Source organism: Tachypleus tridentatus, chromosome 13, assembly GCF_004210375.1.
Source record: "Tachypleus tridentatus isolate NWPU-2018 chromosome 13, ASM421037v1, whole genome shotgun sequence".
In the NCBI taxonomy this organism is placed as follows: Eukaryota; Metazoa; Arthropoda; class Merostomata; order Xiphosura; family Limulidae; genus Tachypleus; species Tachypleus tridentatus.
In genome coordinates, this window is record NC_134837.1 from 249,692,172 (window position 1) to 249,711,482 (window position 19,311).

The 19,311-nt window shown below is 35.3% G+C and overlaps 1 protein-coding gene across 2 annotated transcripts in view; it reads left to right on the plus strand.

Moving 5' to 3' along the window:
* The window catches only part of LOC143239239 (uncharacterized), a 93,296-nt gene that overhangs the window by 8,163 nt on the left and 65,822 nt on the right, over positions 1-19,311 (plus strand). Inside the window, exon 2 of one of the 2 annotated variants that reach the window (XM_076480149.1) lies at positions 18,210-18,350. The exons of the other annotated variant lie outside the window; for it this stretch is intronic. Within the exon in view, the coding sequence (XP_076336264.1) occupies positions 18,210-18,350 (141 nt within the window). The remainder of the gene's footprint in view (positions 1-18,209; positions 18,351-19,311) is intronic. 2 annotated transcript variants of the gene reach the window in all.

Genomic DNA, 19,311 nt, shown 5'->3' on the forward strand with positions numbered 1-19,311 from the left:
GGTTTTGGCCTTACACTTTCGTACAGAGAAAGTGGATTTTCAATCAGAGCACGACAGAGGCGGACGTGGTGAAAGGAAAAGCTTGTGTTGTAGGAATTGGACGATGTACGAAGTTGTATTCAAAACCAATAGAAAGTAGTGAATTAAAAATATTGAAAAGTCTCATACAGAACCGACGAATTCTTTGAAAAATTGGTAATTCAATAATAGCATTTCAAAGACTACTCTTTATTATTAAAAAAAATAATAACAGCTTGATTATTGTTCGTCCTGCTTGAAACAGTTGCTTATAGAATGATTTTCCTAACTTCAACTAATCCACTTTTGTTTGTTTGTTTTGAATTTCGCGCAAAGCTACTCAAGGGCTATCTGCGCTAGCCGTCTCACAATTCAGCTAGAGGGAAAGCAGTCATCATCACCCACCGCTAACTCTCGGGCTGCTATTTTACCAACGAATAGTGGGATTGACCGTCAATTATAATGCCCCCACGGCTAAAAGGGCGAGCATGTTTGGTGCGACGGGGAATCGAACCCACGACCCTTGGATTACAAGTCGAACGACTTAACCTACCTGGCCATGCCGGGCTAACTAATCCGCACCAAAAGCTTCAGACTTCACGTTTGATGTAGATCGTAGACGTTAAAATATCCTTGTTGTTTTTTCGTCATGTTATAAGAGTTTTCTCCCTCTTTTCATTCTATACTCTAAGCGTCAAAGACACATTTTTACGTATCCTGATTAGATTATCTTCTTTATTTTGACGGTTTGTTTGTTGGAATTTACATAAAAGCTACGCACAGGTTATCTACGCTAACCATTCCTAACTTTGAAGTGATACGCTAGAGGGAAGGCAGATAGTCAACACCACACACTGATAATCTTGGGATTACCCTTATGAAACCGAAAATGGGATTTGACAGACACTCTTATAACGTACTATCCATCAACAGGTGATGAAGTATTGGTAAAAAAAAAGTCTCTAAAAGCCGAAGGATTTAAAACTAAAAATTTGTGCAAACGTACATCCGCATGGACACAATGAACGTCCATTTATAGGGACGAAGTGGTGGTAAAAAAAAAAATCATAAAAACCGCAAACACTAAAATACTGTATGTATCCTCACACAGACTAATTCTGGTGGAGATTCATCCATGCCTTGCGAAGTTGTTACATGAACAGACAACAGACAGTATTATGTTTATTTAGATTTCTCTAATGTTAATTTACTTTGGTGTACAATAAATGCAATATTCTAGACATAACTATGATGACTTGAACATTCTTTAAAATAATATCAAAGATTTGCACATTAAATAAAACCACAAAATTACATTTAATTATTTATACTTTCGTTTTTCATGCTCAATATCACAAAATTCGTTGGATTTAATAGCAGTAACAATGATGATGAAACAAAAATAATTTCACGAATGTTAATACCAACATTGTTTTGTGACATGTAAGAAGATAATTATAAAAATAATAAATTACATATACCATATTTTGGTAAAGTGATGATTCTCTTTTTTTTTTTTACCTTAAGGACTTATGAACACTTTAACTGGTGCTAATATCCTTTCCTCAACGAATATTGCATAATTATTTACCTTTTCGAGATTTTGGAGTAATATATTCTAATTTCACCAGATATTCTCAGAATTGAAGGAAACGGATTCGAATCCTCGTCACACGAAACATGCTCGCCCTTCCAGCCGTCGGGACGTTCTAATGTGATGGTAAATCCTACTAGTCTTTGGTAAAAGAGTAGCCAAAGAGTTGGCGGTGGGTGGTGATTACTAGGTGCCTTCTCTCTTGTCTTACACTGATAAGTTAGGGACGGTTAGCGCAGATAGCCCTCGTGTAGCTTTGCGCGAAATTCAAAGCAAATAAAACAAATCAGAAGTGAGATCGCTTAATCTAAGGATCATTTGCGACCATTTATACCATTCTTTTAAGTTTCATCCACGTTGGTGGATAATATGGACCGCTTAATCTAAGGTTAATTTGTGACAATTTAGAACCGTTCTTTTAAGTTACATCCACGTTGGTGGTGACCGCTTAATCTAAGACTGATTTGTGACCATGTATAACCTTGCATCTCTAAAAATAATATTCCAGTTACATTTTAGACCTTCTATTCTTGTACATAGTCTTCACCCTAATCGTTATTCAGATATTGGAATGAGGATATCGGTGATTAGGTTGTCTCAGATTCGTAGTTGTTGTTCATGATCAGACTAACTGTAGCTATCACGAAGTTGTAAATTATGGTAGCATTTTATCACCATTCGAGTCTCTGAAGTATTTTATTTCGATAACTTTGTTCAATTTTTTAAAATTTATTTGTCTGTCACTGAAAATTTCATATAATGTAATTGAACTTTTAGTTTCTAAAACTGTTCCAGAACTAGCCAATACTTCGCATCGGTTTCTGCATGTATTCAATCAGGGACATTAACTGCTTCATTTGTACTCATATTTAAATTTGATATGTTGTGACATTGAACAGAAACTAAAGCTAACTTGTTAATTAATTATCAAAACAGCTTAATTACCATAATTAATCTTATTACTTTTGACAAAATAACTCAATTACCATAATTAACCTATTATGTTTAGCAACATGGTTTATTTTTAACTTTCCAAAAAATACAACATCAAGTAAACGTAGTGTCTGAAAACACAACGCCCTCGAATTCAATGCCACTATATTTTTTTTTTAAATTTCGTTATTGGAATAATAAACAAGGGAGCCAATGTAATCTTTCTACAATGGTAAACTGGACTTAGAAGATATCTGAAAACAGAAGAGTTTATTAAACAGACGGGGGCAGTTGAAAAAAAAATGTAATTGCACTTTTTTTCACTCCCAACAAAGTACCCAGTCTTGTAATGTATTCTGTCAGTTAGCTTTCGAAATTAAAATTAAAATTGTGTTTTAAAGAATAATCACAAACAGTTTCTGTATAACTATTGCCGTATCCAAAGTTTCGGTAAGTGTGATTTATTCGTCCACTTGCTAGTGAACGTTTAACATTACTTATAAATAATTAGCATTTTTTATTCGTGTTCTTTTTAAGAACATAAAGTAATGATCTGAATTTGTGGCAGAGAGTTATCATATAAACATATTTATATAGACGTATGAATTACGTACACTGCGCCGTAATTAGAGAACTTTTAATTCTATAATTCGTAATGTTCAGAAAATATGGTTTAATTGTATTTAGGAACTCGATATTCTAGGATGCAGTGTAATATAGCTTTATTTTATAGTGTTTATTAACACTGAAGCTATATGTGACAAAAGAAAAAGCATTATAATTTCACTTATTACCTGTGTTCCAGTTTTTGTATGATGGCGCGTGCATTTCCACAACATGTAGTTTGCCATATACCCTGCAATTCAACAGTTTATTGTTAGGATCATTATAATGAATGGGTTAGTTACATCTACAAGTGTTTTGTCTATATCTAGATAGGGGAACGGTGCCGTTGAATCCCTTTATGATTTATGCTAATAGTACGTTCGTTCCGTTTGTTCATACGATTGATAGCAGTTTATTTAATTCATATTACAGATTTTAAGTACATCACAACGACTGTTGGGTAAGCAGCTGGTTCTGAAACTTAGTTTTAATAAGCTAACAAGATTGGAAAATAAGTCTTAATCTTAATGCGCCATCTTTCAAATGTTCCACGAAATTACAGTTGTACCGAATCACAGGAACAGCATATTTAATCGAGACGAAACTCAAAGCGTTGTAGAAAGTTTAACTCCTGTTGTTACTTGACAGGCGTGTATCTCAAGTTCAATAACTTATTTGTGGTTCATTAGCTTGTCCGTCACATCATAATGGTGAAGACTGAAATGATACAATAATTAATACTACAAAGATGTGGCCCGGTATGACCAAGCGTGTTAAGGCGTGCGACTCGTAATCTAAGGGTCGCGAGTTCGCATCCCATTCGCGACAAACATGCTCGCTCTTTCAGCCGTGGGGGCGTTATATTGTGACGGTCAATCTCACTATTTGTTGGTAAAAGAGTAGCCCAAGAGTTGGCGGTGGGTGGTGATGACTAGCTGCCTTCCCTCTGGTCTTACACTACTAAATTAGGGACGGCTAGCACAGATAGTCCTCGAGTAGCTTTGTGCGAAATTAAAAAAAAAAAAAAACAAGCTACAAAGATTCAAACATGGCTGGTTCTCTTACCATCATGTTTTCTTTTCAAGAAATGCATCGCTTAAGATGGTCTTGTTTCATAGAACGTCTCCTGGAAAAATAACATTGAACGATATTTCAGATTAAGCGTTAATTCCTTCGCGCGTAAGAACCAGGAGATATGTCTTTAAACTTATATCATTGTCTAGTGTCGCACACGAAAATACACAACGCTGAATGCTTAAAATCAGGAAGGGTTTGGTTTTTGGAATTTCGCACAAAGCTACTCGAGGGCTATCTGTGCTAACCGTCCCTAATTTAGCAGTGTAAGACTAGAGGGAAGGCAGCTAGTCATCACCACTTACGGGCAACTCTTGGGCTACTCTTTTATCAAGGAATAGTGGGATTGACTGTAACATAATAACGCCCCCATAGCTGAAAGGGATAGCATATTTGGCGTGATGGTAATCCGAGGATCACGAGTCGAGTGCCTTAACCACTTTGCCCTAAATGAAGAAAAAAGAAAGTTCTATTGATAGATTATTGGGGCACCTTTACCAAACAATCTTTTAAACTTACGTGAAAACACAAAGAGTTCTATTGTAAGGTTGTCATTTCTTGTGAATCCGAAGCTCTATTGATAAATTATTGGGGCACCTTTACCAAACAACCATTTAAATTTGCATGACAACACAAAGAGTTCCATGTAAGTTTGTGCAACAGTCTGATGTCACGACATTTATAATACAATACTGACGGCCTCGTGTTTTTATTTTGGTTGTTTTTTTCGCTAATATGAGCAACTTTAACGGATTTATGAGAGAAAAATCGAATATCATAATGATTGCTACTTTTGCTCTTCTTGTAGGTATATTGTATTTCATCTTTTATAATTTGTATGGGAAGAAATTCAATTTATACTAAAGAAAACCATTTCTGAAATATATTTCGGTGAAAAATTGAAAAAAAAAAACGATTTTTTTTCTGGTTCTGATTCAAACTGACCTGATTTATTATTATCTCAGTGTATTACCTATTTCGATAACTACTAATATTGCATAAAGAATGGTTTTCAAATAGATATGATGTTATATCTGCAAGCTTGCAATACATCTTGTCCTACCAGTATTCTGTACAAATTCTTGTATTTCTTTCACTTCCAATACAATGAAGCACCATTTTTCAGAAGTTATAATTTTCTAATCACTTGATTTATGATTTTACGATGTAGCTTTCAGATGCACTTGCGCGAAATGTTTGTCGTCAGACGTTTTCCACTAATTATTATTCATAATATGTTTTCCTTTGTCGATTACAGATATAACGAAACGAACCCAAGAGTTGCTATGGAACCAAACGCTCGTGCCCATTAACAATCGATAATTTGCTTCCTTCTAAAGAGATGGCATAAATGAACAATTCAGAAAGCAAGTGCAAGGCTTCCTGTTGGTTAAGATGGTATTGTCACGTATATGTGGCATAATGACTAATTAATGTTTTAAGAGTGTGGTTATGTAAATTTCTTAGTCATGCGTTATTCCAAGCGCCACAGATAAGAGACTATTAGATTTCTTGATGGATGATTCCAATACTGAAGCAACAAAAAAGTTGTAATTATTTCTACATGTCCTCAGCATTTCTTACAAGATATTTTATTTCATTGAAATAAAACAGATTTTTTTATTATACAGCACATCCACGCTAAAAAATAAAGTTTAGATACTTATGGTGGGTCATAACGCAGATAACCCCTTATGTAGCTTTGCCCTTGGCAACAAAACAAAATAAAATCAATTTAAAAGCTGACCTTAGCAAGAAAAAAATATAACCTGCACAAAATCCTTACAGCTGTTGTAGTTTATATCTGACAACTGTAATCACAGAATTATTTGAAAAGAAATTATCCATTTTTAATGTATTTTGTTATATCACAAAAGAAGTCACTTCTACGCATCTTTTTATTTACAATTCCTGCTTTATAATAGACTTCATAACTTCCCAATGTTGCCAAAATGTCTACCAGGGTAGGAATGATAATTCAAAGTGAGAAGAAATTTTATAGTTTCTTCCTAAGAAGAACAATAGAAAAATTGATGATATACTTGTTATTATTTTTAGATCTAATAATCCCCCACCCCACAAGCCCGGCATGAGCAGGTGGTTAAGGGTCACGGATTCGAATCCCCGTCGCACCATACATGCTCGCCCTTACAGCCGTTGGGACGATATAATGTGACGGTCAATCCCACTATTCGTTGTTAGAAGAGTAGCCCAAGGTTTGGCGGTGGGTGGTGATGACTGGCTGCCTTCCCTCTAGTATAACGCTGCTAAATTAGAGACGGCTAGCGCAGATACCCCTCGTGTAGCTTTGCTCGAAATTCAAAAACAAACAAAGAAAGCAAATATTATTACTCTATTGCCACGCTAATATTGTGTCCAAGAATCTAAACGTTTGGTTCAGTTATCAACTTAGATCATTCCGCAATAATAAATTTGTTCACCTAATGGCATTATAATAAACGACATGAGGCTCGAATTCTTCAAGTTTTGGTTTAGATTATATTATACGAAATACTGTGTGAATGTTTTAATATTTTTCGAGATGGTAATAAATCATATTTTCTTCATTACCTCTTCTCATTTTTTTAGTGTGCAACTATACCAACGTATTTGTAGTATGTGAAGCATGCTGTATTAATGATTCCGTCAGTTACTAAAGTTTTGATGTGTGTGTATGTGTTTTCTTATAGCGCAGCCACATCGGGCCATCTGCTAAGCCTACCGAGGGGAATCGAACCCTGATTTTAGCGTTATAAATCCGTAGACTTACCGCTGCACTAGCAGGGGGCTAGTTTTGATGTATTGTTACCAAAATGTGGAAACAAAAACACTGTTTCTTTGTTTACTTTCTGTACGTCACTTGAATTGTATTAAGCTTAGCTAACTTGTTTTAGAATATCGGAGTAGTTGCTTTTGCTCACATTATATGATGACATACAAAACAGTGATGTTGACATATACAATCCATTGCCCATGTTTGAATCCTAAAGCTAAAAATAAACCAGTTTAGTATTTTTGTTTGTTTGTTTTGTTTTTTGAATTTCGCGCAAAGCTGCTCGAGAGCTATCTGCGCCAGCCGTCCCTAATTTAGCATTTTAAGACTAGAGGGAAGCCAGCTAGTCATCACCACCCACCGCCAACTCTTGGGCTACTCTTTTATCACCGAATAGTGGGATTGACCGTCACATTATAACGCCCCCACGGCTGAAAGGGCGAGCATGTTTGACGCGACGGGGATGCGAACCCGCGACCCTCAGGTTACGAATCGCATGCTTGGCCATGCCGGGCCTGTCAGTATTTTTCTCATTCAAATAGAATATCTATTGAATAATTAAGAATGTTTTTTTAAATAATAAACAAGAGATAAAATAATAAGTTGTTGGCTTTTTTCTTTTTGATAAAGCAAACACATCATGAAAATAATTGGTCATTCGATAAAATTCCAGTTCTTATGCCTTTTAATTTACTTATTTGATCTTATTTTTGAACAGTGCAATATAAAAAAATAATAACTAGTATTTAACTTTTTTCTCCTGGTGACACAGCAGAAAGTCTAAGAACTTCTAACGCTAAAATTCGAAGTTTGATTCCCCGTGAAGAATAAAGCAGAAAGTACAACGTGACTTTACTCTCAAACAACCTATTTAATTTTGACAGAAATATTTCATTGTTGGATCTCAAAAGAATTTCAATATTTTCGATAATTAAACTAGTGTCTTGTTTAAACAATGCCACGTGTAATCAGTGATGTCGAGAACTGACGATGACCGAAGAAGGTCGAAACGTTGTTCGCTCTTCTACGTAAAATATTTTCTCAACCCAAACGAGCCGTTTTTGCATATATAATGCCACGTGTAATTTTGAAGTAGCGTGATAAGATTTTCACTTAGTCCTGCCACGGTTATTAAACACAATTCCTTATCTTGTACGTTAACTTTAAGTAAACCAGAACTTCTTGGTACTTGTATTTCTACACCAGACCGATAGGTAGAAGATATTTTAAGTAAAAGATAAATCCTTGCTTGAGAAGAGGCACAAAAAGATGCATCGTTATGTATAAACTGTTAGAAATTTGTTAAGCACAATAGAAACACTTACTATCCGTTTTGTACAGGCACTCAAAACCATCACTTTACACTGCGAACATCAACAAAGAAATGTGAGAACGTGTCATTAACAATATCTTTAGCGTGTTAATCAACATTTTTCTTCTAACGATGGTATTTTCATTCCTCTCCGTGAGAACCCTAATCTCAATTTTATTTCTTGCTCTCGTTTATCGTTGCTACAGACAACGTTTACGTTTTCAGGCATCATTCATTGTGCTATCGATAAGATATTTCTGCATTGTTGGTGACATCTAGTACAAAGCTGTAAGATTTCAAAGTCCATTAGAGAAAAGCCCGGCCACGAAAACGGGCAGTTCCTCAGTTTTCACTCGGATACTTCCCCTTATCCTACAGTTACTGATATTATAATAAAGAAAATAGCATACTTGGATTTAGACATAACTTTCTACTACCTGATATAACTCACAGCTAAACTTGTACACGGCCACAAGATTCGCTCGTTGACTAGACCCAGCATGGGCAGACGGTTAGAGCGCTCGCCTTCTAGCCTAAGAGTCGAGAGTTCGAATCCTCGTCACACCAAACATGCTCACCCTTTCAGCCGTGGGGGCGTTATAATATTACGGTCAATCGCACTATTCGTTAGTAAAAGAGCAGCCCAAGAGTTGGTGGTGATGACTAGTTGCCTTCCTTCTAATCTTACACTACTAATTTAAAGACGGCTAGCACAGATAGCCCTCGAGTAGCTTTGTGCAAAATTCAAAAACTCACAAACAAACATTTCAGTTGCTGTTACTGAGACGTATTAAGCACCTTTTCTGGTTATTAAAAACTTACTGGAACCTTCCAAGTTGAATCGTTCTATGAATATGTATAAGGACATAAACAAGAGGGTGTACTCCTCGAAAATATTTCTATCCTGATTAAGAATTTCGTTTCTTTCATTTAGTTTCATTATGTGTAAATAATTTGAAATTTTATGTTCCATTGTTACCATGTTAATATTTTTCTTATTTTACCTTTATGTTACTACAATTGGTACCTACAATTTATATGTTTGTATTTTTCGTACTTTGGCTTCCCCATGGAAATTGTCAAAAAACAAACAGAATGGGGAATTACACAAAATATTGCATATATACCTAAAGAAGTGCTCGGAGTGGCAACGTTTTTCTTTTGATTGATAAACAAAGTCTTTTTGAGTACATTAGTTTCATGACTCCTATTTTTCTCCAAACATGGCTGTTCTTAAGGACATCATTTTTGGGTTCTATCAAAACAAATTTTATAATAAAGCACCTGGGCATTATTAAATTACATCAGGTAAAAGACCTTTAATTCGCGTACAATATAAAAGGTGGTAAGAAAGGTAGAGAAAGGTACATATATTGTATTTTGCAGGTAGAGATTGTGTCTCAGCCTGATGCGTTATGCAGAAGCTTTCAAGGAAAATTCATTAATCCTCAAAATGAAATGAAATATAAAAGTTACCCAAAATTTATAGATGAGATAGTAAACTGATTTCTCTTATACTTTATTGCTAAAACCAGCTCTATCTTCCGTTGCTAGGAACCATGATTCTCGACCGATTTATTTATGCACAGAAACATAAGCTATAAGCTTTCTTTAACTTATTTATATTTTAATTATTAGTCTCGTTAATAGAACTGTTCAACGGTGAACAACAGGTTCGTGTAAAATAAAAACCTAATTTAGGGCTGTGTTGAATCAAAACAAACGTGTGAATGGTTTCAAAATTATAGAGATCTCAAGAACGTTTATTTAACCCAAAACAAATTTTAGTGTGTGTTCTCTCTTTGTTAGGCCTTTTGTTTCTGGCACTTGGTTTGACTTTTCATTTTATTTTTGTAATAAACTGGTAGATAAACATCCAATAAGAATTTGTAAAACTAAATATGTCTACTTTAAAGTGGTCAAACCCACCATTTTTTTAAGAAAATATATTGTAGTTAACAATTATTTTCATACTTTCATGCGTAATTAAGTGATATACTTGAGGAAGCAGAAAATAATCTGACAACGGGAAGGCTCTTACTATTAATCAGTGACTTTTAAATTTTCCTACATTTTCTTCTCGATTTGCATATGTTGTGGATGAACTTGATAGGCTTAACTTCAATGTCTTTGTTAAGTAGTCTTAGGACTACTTAGAAAAAAGATGGACTCTGGCTCTAAGTTTCTCTCGTCTGCTGTTCACTCCGTGGGAGATTAATATATTCAGAAACATAGATATTTGGAAGAACGTGAACTGCACGGTTCCTCGTTCTGATTGTTCCTTCATTGCTCTTTAAAAGATAATCAAAATATAATATGACGCCTTTTTCTTGAACAATTATTACTACAGGTAATGTACTGACTGGTGGGCACAAAGCAGACAGTCAACTGCATGGTTTCGTACTTAATAATAAACAAACAAACTGATTGTTGGCAACCAGGCCCAATAGGCCCGATTGTCAGGTGGTTAAGGCACTCGACTCGTAATCTGAGGGTCGAGGGTTCGAATCACGGTCGCACCAAACATGCTCGCCTTTTCAGCCGTGGGGGCGATATAATGTGATGGTTAATCCTACTATTCATTGGCAAAGAGTAGCCCCAAAGTTGACGGTGAATAGGGATGATTAGCTGCCTTCCCTCTAGTCTTACCCTCCTAAATTAGGGACAGCTGGCGCAGATAGCTCTGGTATAGATTTACACGAAATTAAAAGAACAACAACAACAAATAAACCAGGGTCGCTTGCTTCGCAAAAATACAATGACTCACCAATAGAATAAATGAAACCATGTAAGGACTGTAATAAAACAACGCAATATTATGTTAGTGAAAAATCAGAGTAAATGAAACAAATTATCAGGAGTCCTGTTACTATAAAAAGTAACTGCTTTCTAACATCAAGGCTACTGATAGTCTTTTCCACCTGCTATGGTTTTTCTTATTTTGCGATAGGTTGCATGACTAACACCTGAAAAACACTGGCCATGCCTGTAACTTAAACAAAAAATACACCAAAACTGAAGATTCAAATTTCAAAACCTATATCTTCAATGGATTTTAAACAGTCTTATATACTGGACATAACGTTCGTTGCAACGTATCTGTGAACTAGAAGATAGTTTTGAAAGAGACAAAACTCCAAACTCGTTATGCTGAGTTTCTGGTTAGGTATCTTTGGTAGCGCCTTTCTGTAAGTCATGTAATTTACTTCATGATGTTGAAAGAAGGATATAGTTCCAGCAGGGAAGCAACATGTAATGTGTGCTTATGTGTTGAAAGGATTACAGAAGAGAGAAGAAAGACATGTGATAGCCATACATGAGTTTTTAGCCACTTCCAAGAGCAAGATTTCCAATATTAATAAGTTATTAAGGTATTTATAGTAAGGAACCACAGGAATGTTGAACTGAAGAATCAGATCAGACTTGTTCATTTTGTCTTACATTTTGTTTGTTTTGTTTTTTTTTTAATTTCGCACAAAGCTACTCGAGGGCTATCTGTGCTAGCCGTCCCTAATTTAGCAGTGTAAGACTAGAGGGAAGGCAGCTAATCATCACCACCCGCCGCCAACTCTTGGGCTACTCTTTTACCAACGATTAGTGGAATTGACCGTAACATTATAACGCCCCCACGACTGAAAGAGCGAGCATGTTTGGCAAGGCGGGGATGCGAACCCGCGACCCTCAGATTACGAGTCGCACGCCTTAACGCGCTTGGCCATGCCAGGCCTTTTGTCTTATATCAAAGTGAGCAAGAACTTATCTTTACCTAAGACGGTATCCCCAAATTGCGGAGAACAAATAAGAATAAGCATAATGTTGCTGCTGCAAAACAAGTTGCAAAAGCAACAATGTGTCTGTTTTAAAACAAAAGTGCAGTGCAGTGGCTAACTTTGTGCAAACAGGTAACACGGCGTAATTTGGAATAGGGTTTCGGTTTTACTTTTTTTTGCTTATGTTTTAGTTTCATATCTCATACAGATTTCTATTTATGTGCTATCATACGCTGCTACTTTATTAAACTGGATTTCTGCTGCATGAGATCCTTTTCATATGGACTTAACCTTTTGTCTCGAATTGGAAAACAAATATTAAAACAATTTTTATGTAAGCTTTCTTATAGCAAGCTTATTCTGCATATTTAAGAATGTCAGTTAACCTTTAATTCTGCCTTTTTTGCCATTCTAAATGTTTGAGTTTCTCTGTGTTATTACCGTTTGCAGTTGTTAATAAGGCAGTCTGACTGACATTTGACTGTTTTATATTTAGACAATGAAATGAGGAGTGAGCTAGTTTCAGAAGACTACCTTTAAAATACATGAATGTAACATATTCACACGGAATTATTTATTCAGCAAGAATCTCCATAAAAGCTTGCTAGAGGTCTTTATACAGTCTGGAAAAACTATTTTTTTATCCATCTCATGAAATAATTTTTTTTATGTAATTGATATAAATGTAACAGATTTCGCCAGGTGGAAAAGACGGCTGTCCGTTTCAGAAGATTGATAGAAATATTGACTTTTTTAATGAAATCAAACCCCATTCCATAAAGTGGGTCCACTTTTAGAAGTGAAACATTTTGTGAAATTAATGCGACATATATATATATATATACATTTGCGTGTTTGTGTTTCTTTGTTTATTTTAGGGCAAAGCCACATAATAGACTATCTACGGTCTGTCCATCGTGATTCTCGTCACACAAAACATTTTCGCTCTTTCAGCCGTGGGGGGGGGGCTATAATGTGACGGTCAATCGCACTATTCGTTGGTAAAAGAGTAGCCCAAGAGTTGGCGATGGGTGGTGATGACAAACTGTCTTCTATCCTGTCTTACATTGCTAAATTAGAGACGGCTAGCGCAGATAGCTCTCGAGTAACTTTGCGTGAAATTCAAAAAACACACTGTACATTGTGAGGAACTTAACCCTGTATTTCGGCACTGAAAGTTGGTACGTTTTCTACTAGCCCGCGTGGTAACTATCTATTTGTGCTTGTATGTAGACTGCCCACGTGAAACAACTCATACAAGGCAATTTATGTACTCAAATAGGTTCGACTCGCTAAAACAAACATAAAATATTTTGTTTATTCTGAATTTTGCGCAAAGCTACACGAGGTCTATCTGCGCTAACCGTTACTAAATTAGCAAAGAAAGACTAGAGGGAAAGCAGGTAGTCATTATCATCCACCGCCAAATATTGGGCCACTTTTTTGCCAACGAATAGTGGGACTGATCGTAACATTATAACGCCTCCACAGCTCACGAGTCGAGCGCCTTAACCACCTGGCCATGCCGGGCCCCTTCTTTTACAAAAATCATAAATGCCCTCACGACTGAAAGGACGAACGTATTTAACGGGACAACGATTCGAACCCTCGCCCCTCAGATTACGAATCAAGCGTCTTAATCATCTGCCCATGCCAGGTAAATCATCTTGTCTCTCGGCTAGTCATCGGTTACTTCACGGATTTACAATGTTGAAATCCGAGGTTCGATTCTTCTAGGTGGATAGACTTCAGATTCCAAACTGTGTGGTTTGGCGTTAAATCAAACCTAAAACATTTAGTATTAGTATTTTCCTAACAACAGATGCTAACAATATTGTTTCGGGAATTTTGCTAAAGTATTCAGAGATCATTTCTCTTTATTGTAGCTTCTTCAGTTATGTACTTAAGAGCTCTTTCAAAAATCCATCTAGTTCCTTCTCATGCTTTGATATACGTCCTCATGTCTTCCTTGTTTATGGATGGAAGAGATTCCATGGTAATTATTCAACCAGATGTTGATCTTCAATGTAACTACTAAGTTTCACCCCCACAGGTTTGAGTTGGTGGCAATGAGTCGATTTATTATAAGGTCTTTCTCGTGTAACGGTTCCAACACAAGATGTAATGCACTAAAGCATATCAAACTGTACGACAGTGACTTATGTTTTTCGAGGCATTACGTTTATGAGCATGATTCTATCATGAAACGAAAATATTTTCACATACATTCGAAGAAGGTCGAAACGTTGTTCACTCCTCTACGTAAAAACTTTTCTCAACCCAAACGAGCCGTTTCTACAAATATATTTCTCTACAAGTGGGGGCCTGGCATGACCAAGCGTGTTAAAGCGTGCGACTCGTAATCCGAGGGTCGCGGGTTCGCATCCACGTCGCGCCAAACATGCTCGACCTTTCAGCCGTGGGGGCGTTATAATGTGACAGTCAATCCCACTATTCGTTGGTAAAAGAGTAGCCCAAAAGTTGGCGGTGGGTGGTGATTACTAGCTGCCTTCCCTCTAGTCTTACACTGCTAAATTAGAGACGGCTAGCACAGATAGCCCTCGTGTAGCTTTGTGCGAAATTCAAAAAAAACAAACAAACAAAACAAACTCTACAAGTGGGTTTTCTCGACATCACTGATTATTTGCACATACGTTTTTTACCCCCACTTTGCAGTGACGTAATCAATAGAGTTAAAAGATAATGTAATACAAAAATATTGAAAAGAAAGGGTAATAAAAATAACAAATAGAAATTCAGGTATTAAAAACTTTCTGAATATTAATATACTTCAGAAAAACATTTCTCAATTAATTTTAGTTCAGGGCTGTTTATTTAGCAGCTAATTGCCGTCAATCAACAGTTTTGTTTTCATATTATGCAAAACAAATTCATAAAATGTGTAGAACCTGCTTATGTGTGAGACGTTGCTATTAGTGTTGGCCCGGCATGGCCAGGTGGGTTAAGGCGTGCGACTCGTAATCCGAGCATCGCGGATTCGCATCCCCGTCGCGCCAAGCATGCTCGCCTCTTTTAGCCGTGTGGGCGTTATAATGTTACGGTCAATCCCACTATTCGTTAGTAAAAAGTAGCCCAAGCCTTGGCGGTGGGTAGTGTTGACTAGCTACCTTCCCTCTCGTATTACACTGCTAAATTAGGGACGGCTAGCGCAGATAGCCCTCGAGTAGCTTTGTGTGAAATTCAAAACAAACAAACAGACGTTGCTATTAGTATAAAGACAACCACAAGTTTATTGGTATTTCCTCATCACTCACAAGGATGAAAACTACTTAGGTAAATGAGTAACTTTAAAAATAAACAAATAAACTATAAGCGAATTTAAAGTATTTAAGTAATTAAAACCAGAAATTTGATTGATGGGATTTCACTTTGTTAATTGAATGTCTTCGTCGTGCAAACATATGCCTTAATATAAATCTAATAATAATTTGGACATTATGTTTTGCTGAGAATTTATTTTCATTCGCACAGAACGTAAACGCTATTTTTGTTTACTCAGCTACTAAATATAATTGGTATAAAACACTGTGTTCTTTTTTTTTACCAAATAATTAGGTTTTTTTGCAATAATCCCGTTAATTTTGCAATATTCTGTGTAGTTTTAACACCCTCCAGTGGTATAATTATTACTCATTTTGATTATATTTTTACTTTTATGTGAAGAGAAATAATCCATACAGAACACGGTGTTGTTGTTTTTTACCAAATAATTAGGTCTTTTACAATGATCCCGTTAATTTTGCAATATTCTGTGTAGTTTCAACACCCCCCCCAGTGATGTAATTATTACTCATTTTGATTATACTTTTACTTTTATGTGAAGAGAGATAATCGATACAGAACACAGTGCTGTTGTTTTTTACCAAATAATTAGATCTTTCACAATGATCCTGTTAGATTTGTAATATTCTGTGTAGTTTCAACACTTCCCAGTGGAAAGAAATGATCGTTTACGAAAAATTGTTCTGTAAGAATGAAAATTCAGACCCAATTAAAATTATATTTAATATTTGCTACTTTTCTAGTTTTAATCTTTTAACTCTCTTACATAGATTTATTTAGTAATCTTTCTGAAGTCACTGATAGAATGATCATACTGATTAAACCGTTACTAAATGCTACGTAACAATGGTCGTTTGTATTCTACAGGGTTAATTAGGAAAAATATATGAACCAGCTTTTTATTTTTTTAAACGCGTATGTGAAGTTGTTTCTGAGAAACTGGTTACAATTTAACACTGAATTTCCGGTGTATTATTTTATACAGGTTGTAAGGATTTGTTTGGTAAAATACGTGTAGCATCTGGAAAAAAAAGTTATTTCTAAATAACCATGTACTTTTGTAGCTGAGAAATTCTAATTCTTAATGTAAAGGATATTTAATTAATTTGTCTGTGTTGTTAAATACAACCGAAGGCGATATTTGTTAGTGAACTTCCTTTTTATTTAAATTACCGAACTTTTGATGCTTTGAGACGTTAACAATTGAAAACACTTCTCAACTTAAGGGATTTTGGTTTCACCTGGTGGTTATATAAGATACTAACAAAACAGAAAATCGATACTTTATGGAGAAAAAAATTATAAATGCTTTGTTTTAAGTTAAAAGAATAAAATTGATAAAGAAAAATATGTTTTGCTGAAAGTTAATAGTCTTAAAATATAATGTATTTCATGTGTTTCTTTTATTGATAACTGAAATGAGAATCGTGTTATGGAACTTTTAAAACAATGATAAAATGCTCGGAAAAAACAAAATCTCTAATATTTTCGTACGCGAGCTTTGAAAGTTTAACCTATACGTTCAAAATTAGGTGAGCACAGATGGCCCTTTCTTAGCATTACGCGAGGATTTGAAATAAACGAAATCAGCAAATGTATAATCAACTAATCTTTGATAAACAAAAAAGTTTCAAATTATTGGTTTTTGTTTCTCACGACTAAAGCATGATCTGATATTTAGGACGCTAGACTTGCAATCTTAGGGTCGCGAGTTCGAATTTCTGTCGCACCGAATATATTCGCCCTTTCAACCGCAGAAGCGTTATAATGTGACGGTGAATATTCTACTATTCTTTGAAAAAGAGTAGTTCAAGAGTTGCCGCAAGATGGTGTTGACTAGCTGCCTTCCCTCTAGCCCATCATTATTAAATCGAGGACAACAAGCGCAGTTTGCTGTCGTTTAGCTTCGCGCGAAATTCAAAACTAACCAAATTCACGACAAAAAATAGGCTTATTGATAGACAGTTTATTCGCTGTTGTAGCATCAGTTAATACATTGTAAATCAAAATTCTTTGGTAAACTTTTCCTAAAATGAATTTTAAAACAACTTATACAGGGTGTTTCAAAATGTATATACCAAAAATAAAGTTGAATGACATTTTATTATTAAAGATAACAAAAAAATTCAAAACAAAATCCTCGTCGCGCCAAACATGCTCGCTCTTTTAGCGGTGGGGACGTTATAATGTTATGGTCAATCCCACTATTCGTTGGTAAAAAAGTAGCCCAAGAGTTGGCGGTGGGTGGTGATGACTAGCTGCCTTCTCTCTTTGTCTTACACTGCTAAATTAGGGACGGCTAGCACAGATAGCCCTCGAGTAGCTTTGTGCGAAATTCAAAAAACAAACAAACTGTTACAATTAATCTAATTCTGTGTTCACATTCTTAGAACACATTTTCTAACACAGTTGTAGGAATAAATACAACAGCATCGTGAATACGAAATTTCATTTTTTCAAGATCCATTGGTTTATTGTGGTAATCTTTTGTTTCCAAAGGGGTTAAGTCGGGAGAACACTTCAAGTGCTATCATTTTACTGAAAAACGGAGTCAGTTCTGAAAGCTGTAATAAAATGCATTCATAAATAATGTAAGTAATAATAATAATATTAATTAACTTAAAACTTGCAAGTCTTCAGAAGATGTTTTGAATTAAACTTGCTTTCTAGAGACACCCTGTATAAAACAATGACTGCATTGCCTTTGTTATTACGAATATAGGTGAACTGGTATTTTAAGATATACAACAATTTTCATTGTTACTCTTATTAAACTGTGTGTTGTGAATTAAAGATTCAATGTCTCTATTTGTTTTCGTTGTACAGCTATACTCAATGCCAACATACCATGTGACACAGTCAGTGATTGCGGTAACATTACAACCGTGTTCTGTGATAACAAGACACTTAAGTGTGGTTGCCAGGATTTTAACACCATCCTTTCACGCGAAGGGCAGTGCCTGAAAGGTAAATACTTTTGATTATATTATACTGTGCTTACAAGGCTGTTGATTTTTACCACATTTGTACGTAGTGCAAAGTACTTAATTATTTGCACAGTCCTCACGGATTGAAAAGTTCTGTAAAACTTCAAACATATTCAAAATGAATCACGGTCTGACTGTCCCAGCTGTGCTTAACTTTAATAAAAAATTTGTTGTGTGTGTAAATAATTCCGCTAATGTAAGAGTTACAAAACCTAATATTTTCGAAAGCAAAATGTGATCAGTTATACAGCGGAACCGTTTTATAACAGTAGGGAATTCTCAATAGCAGCGGCGCTTGAATTTTTTTATGCAAGATTAAGGTAAATTAATCTATGAAACGTTTTTTTCCCCTTTGTTATTAGCTATATTTTATGATTACCTTTGCTGTGCTTATGAGTTTAAGAAGTGGAAAGATTAAATAGTTTTTACCTTGTTCTATGTCTAGTGATGACATCCAAATTATCAACTTACGACCGTGATATTACTAACATCTGACCACAAAACAATTACAGATTTTAAACGAATCCCAGACATTGAACAATGTTTAGCCTGTTACGTACAGACCTTTATATTTCATGAATGAAAATTTCAACTGATGCTATAGCGCTGATTTTTATAAATACTTCTGTTATTATTCATCCGAACATTAATTTCTGCTCACAACTTGTCTATTTGATTTATTTGCTTGATTTGTATTTACTGGTGCATATTTTAAACATACGCTGTTGAAGATCGTTGATGATAAAAACTTGCAAATTAAATATGTTTTTACGCTCTCTTCTGGTATTCCTCTTCTTAATTAAGTACGTAACGAATCAAACACAGAAACAAGATGAAATGTTACAGGAATATACAATGAGGCATTTCATATTAAGTTCTTCTGAATATAATTAAATTTATTATAATTTGTAATTTATCAACAAGCAATAAATAGCGTACAA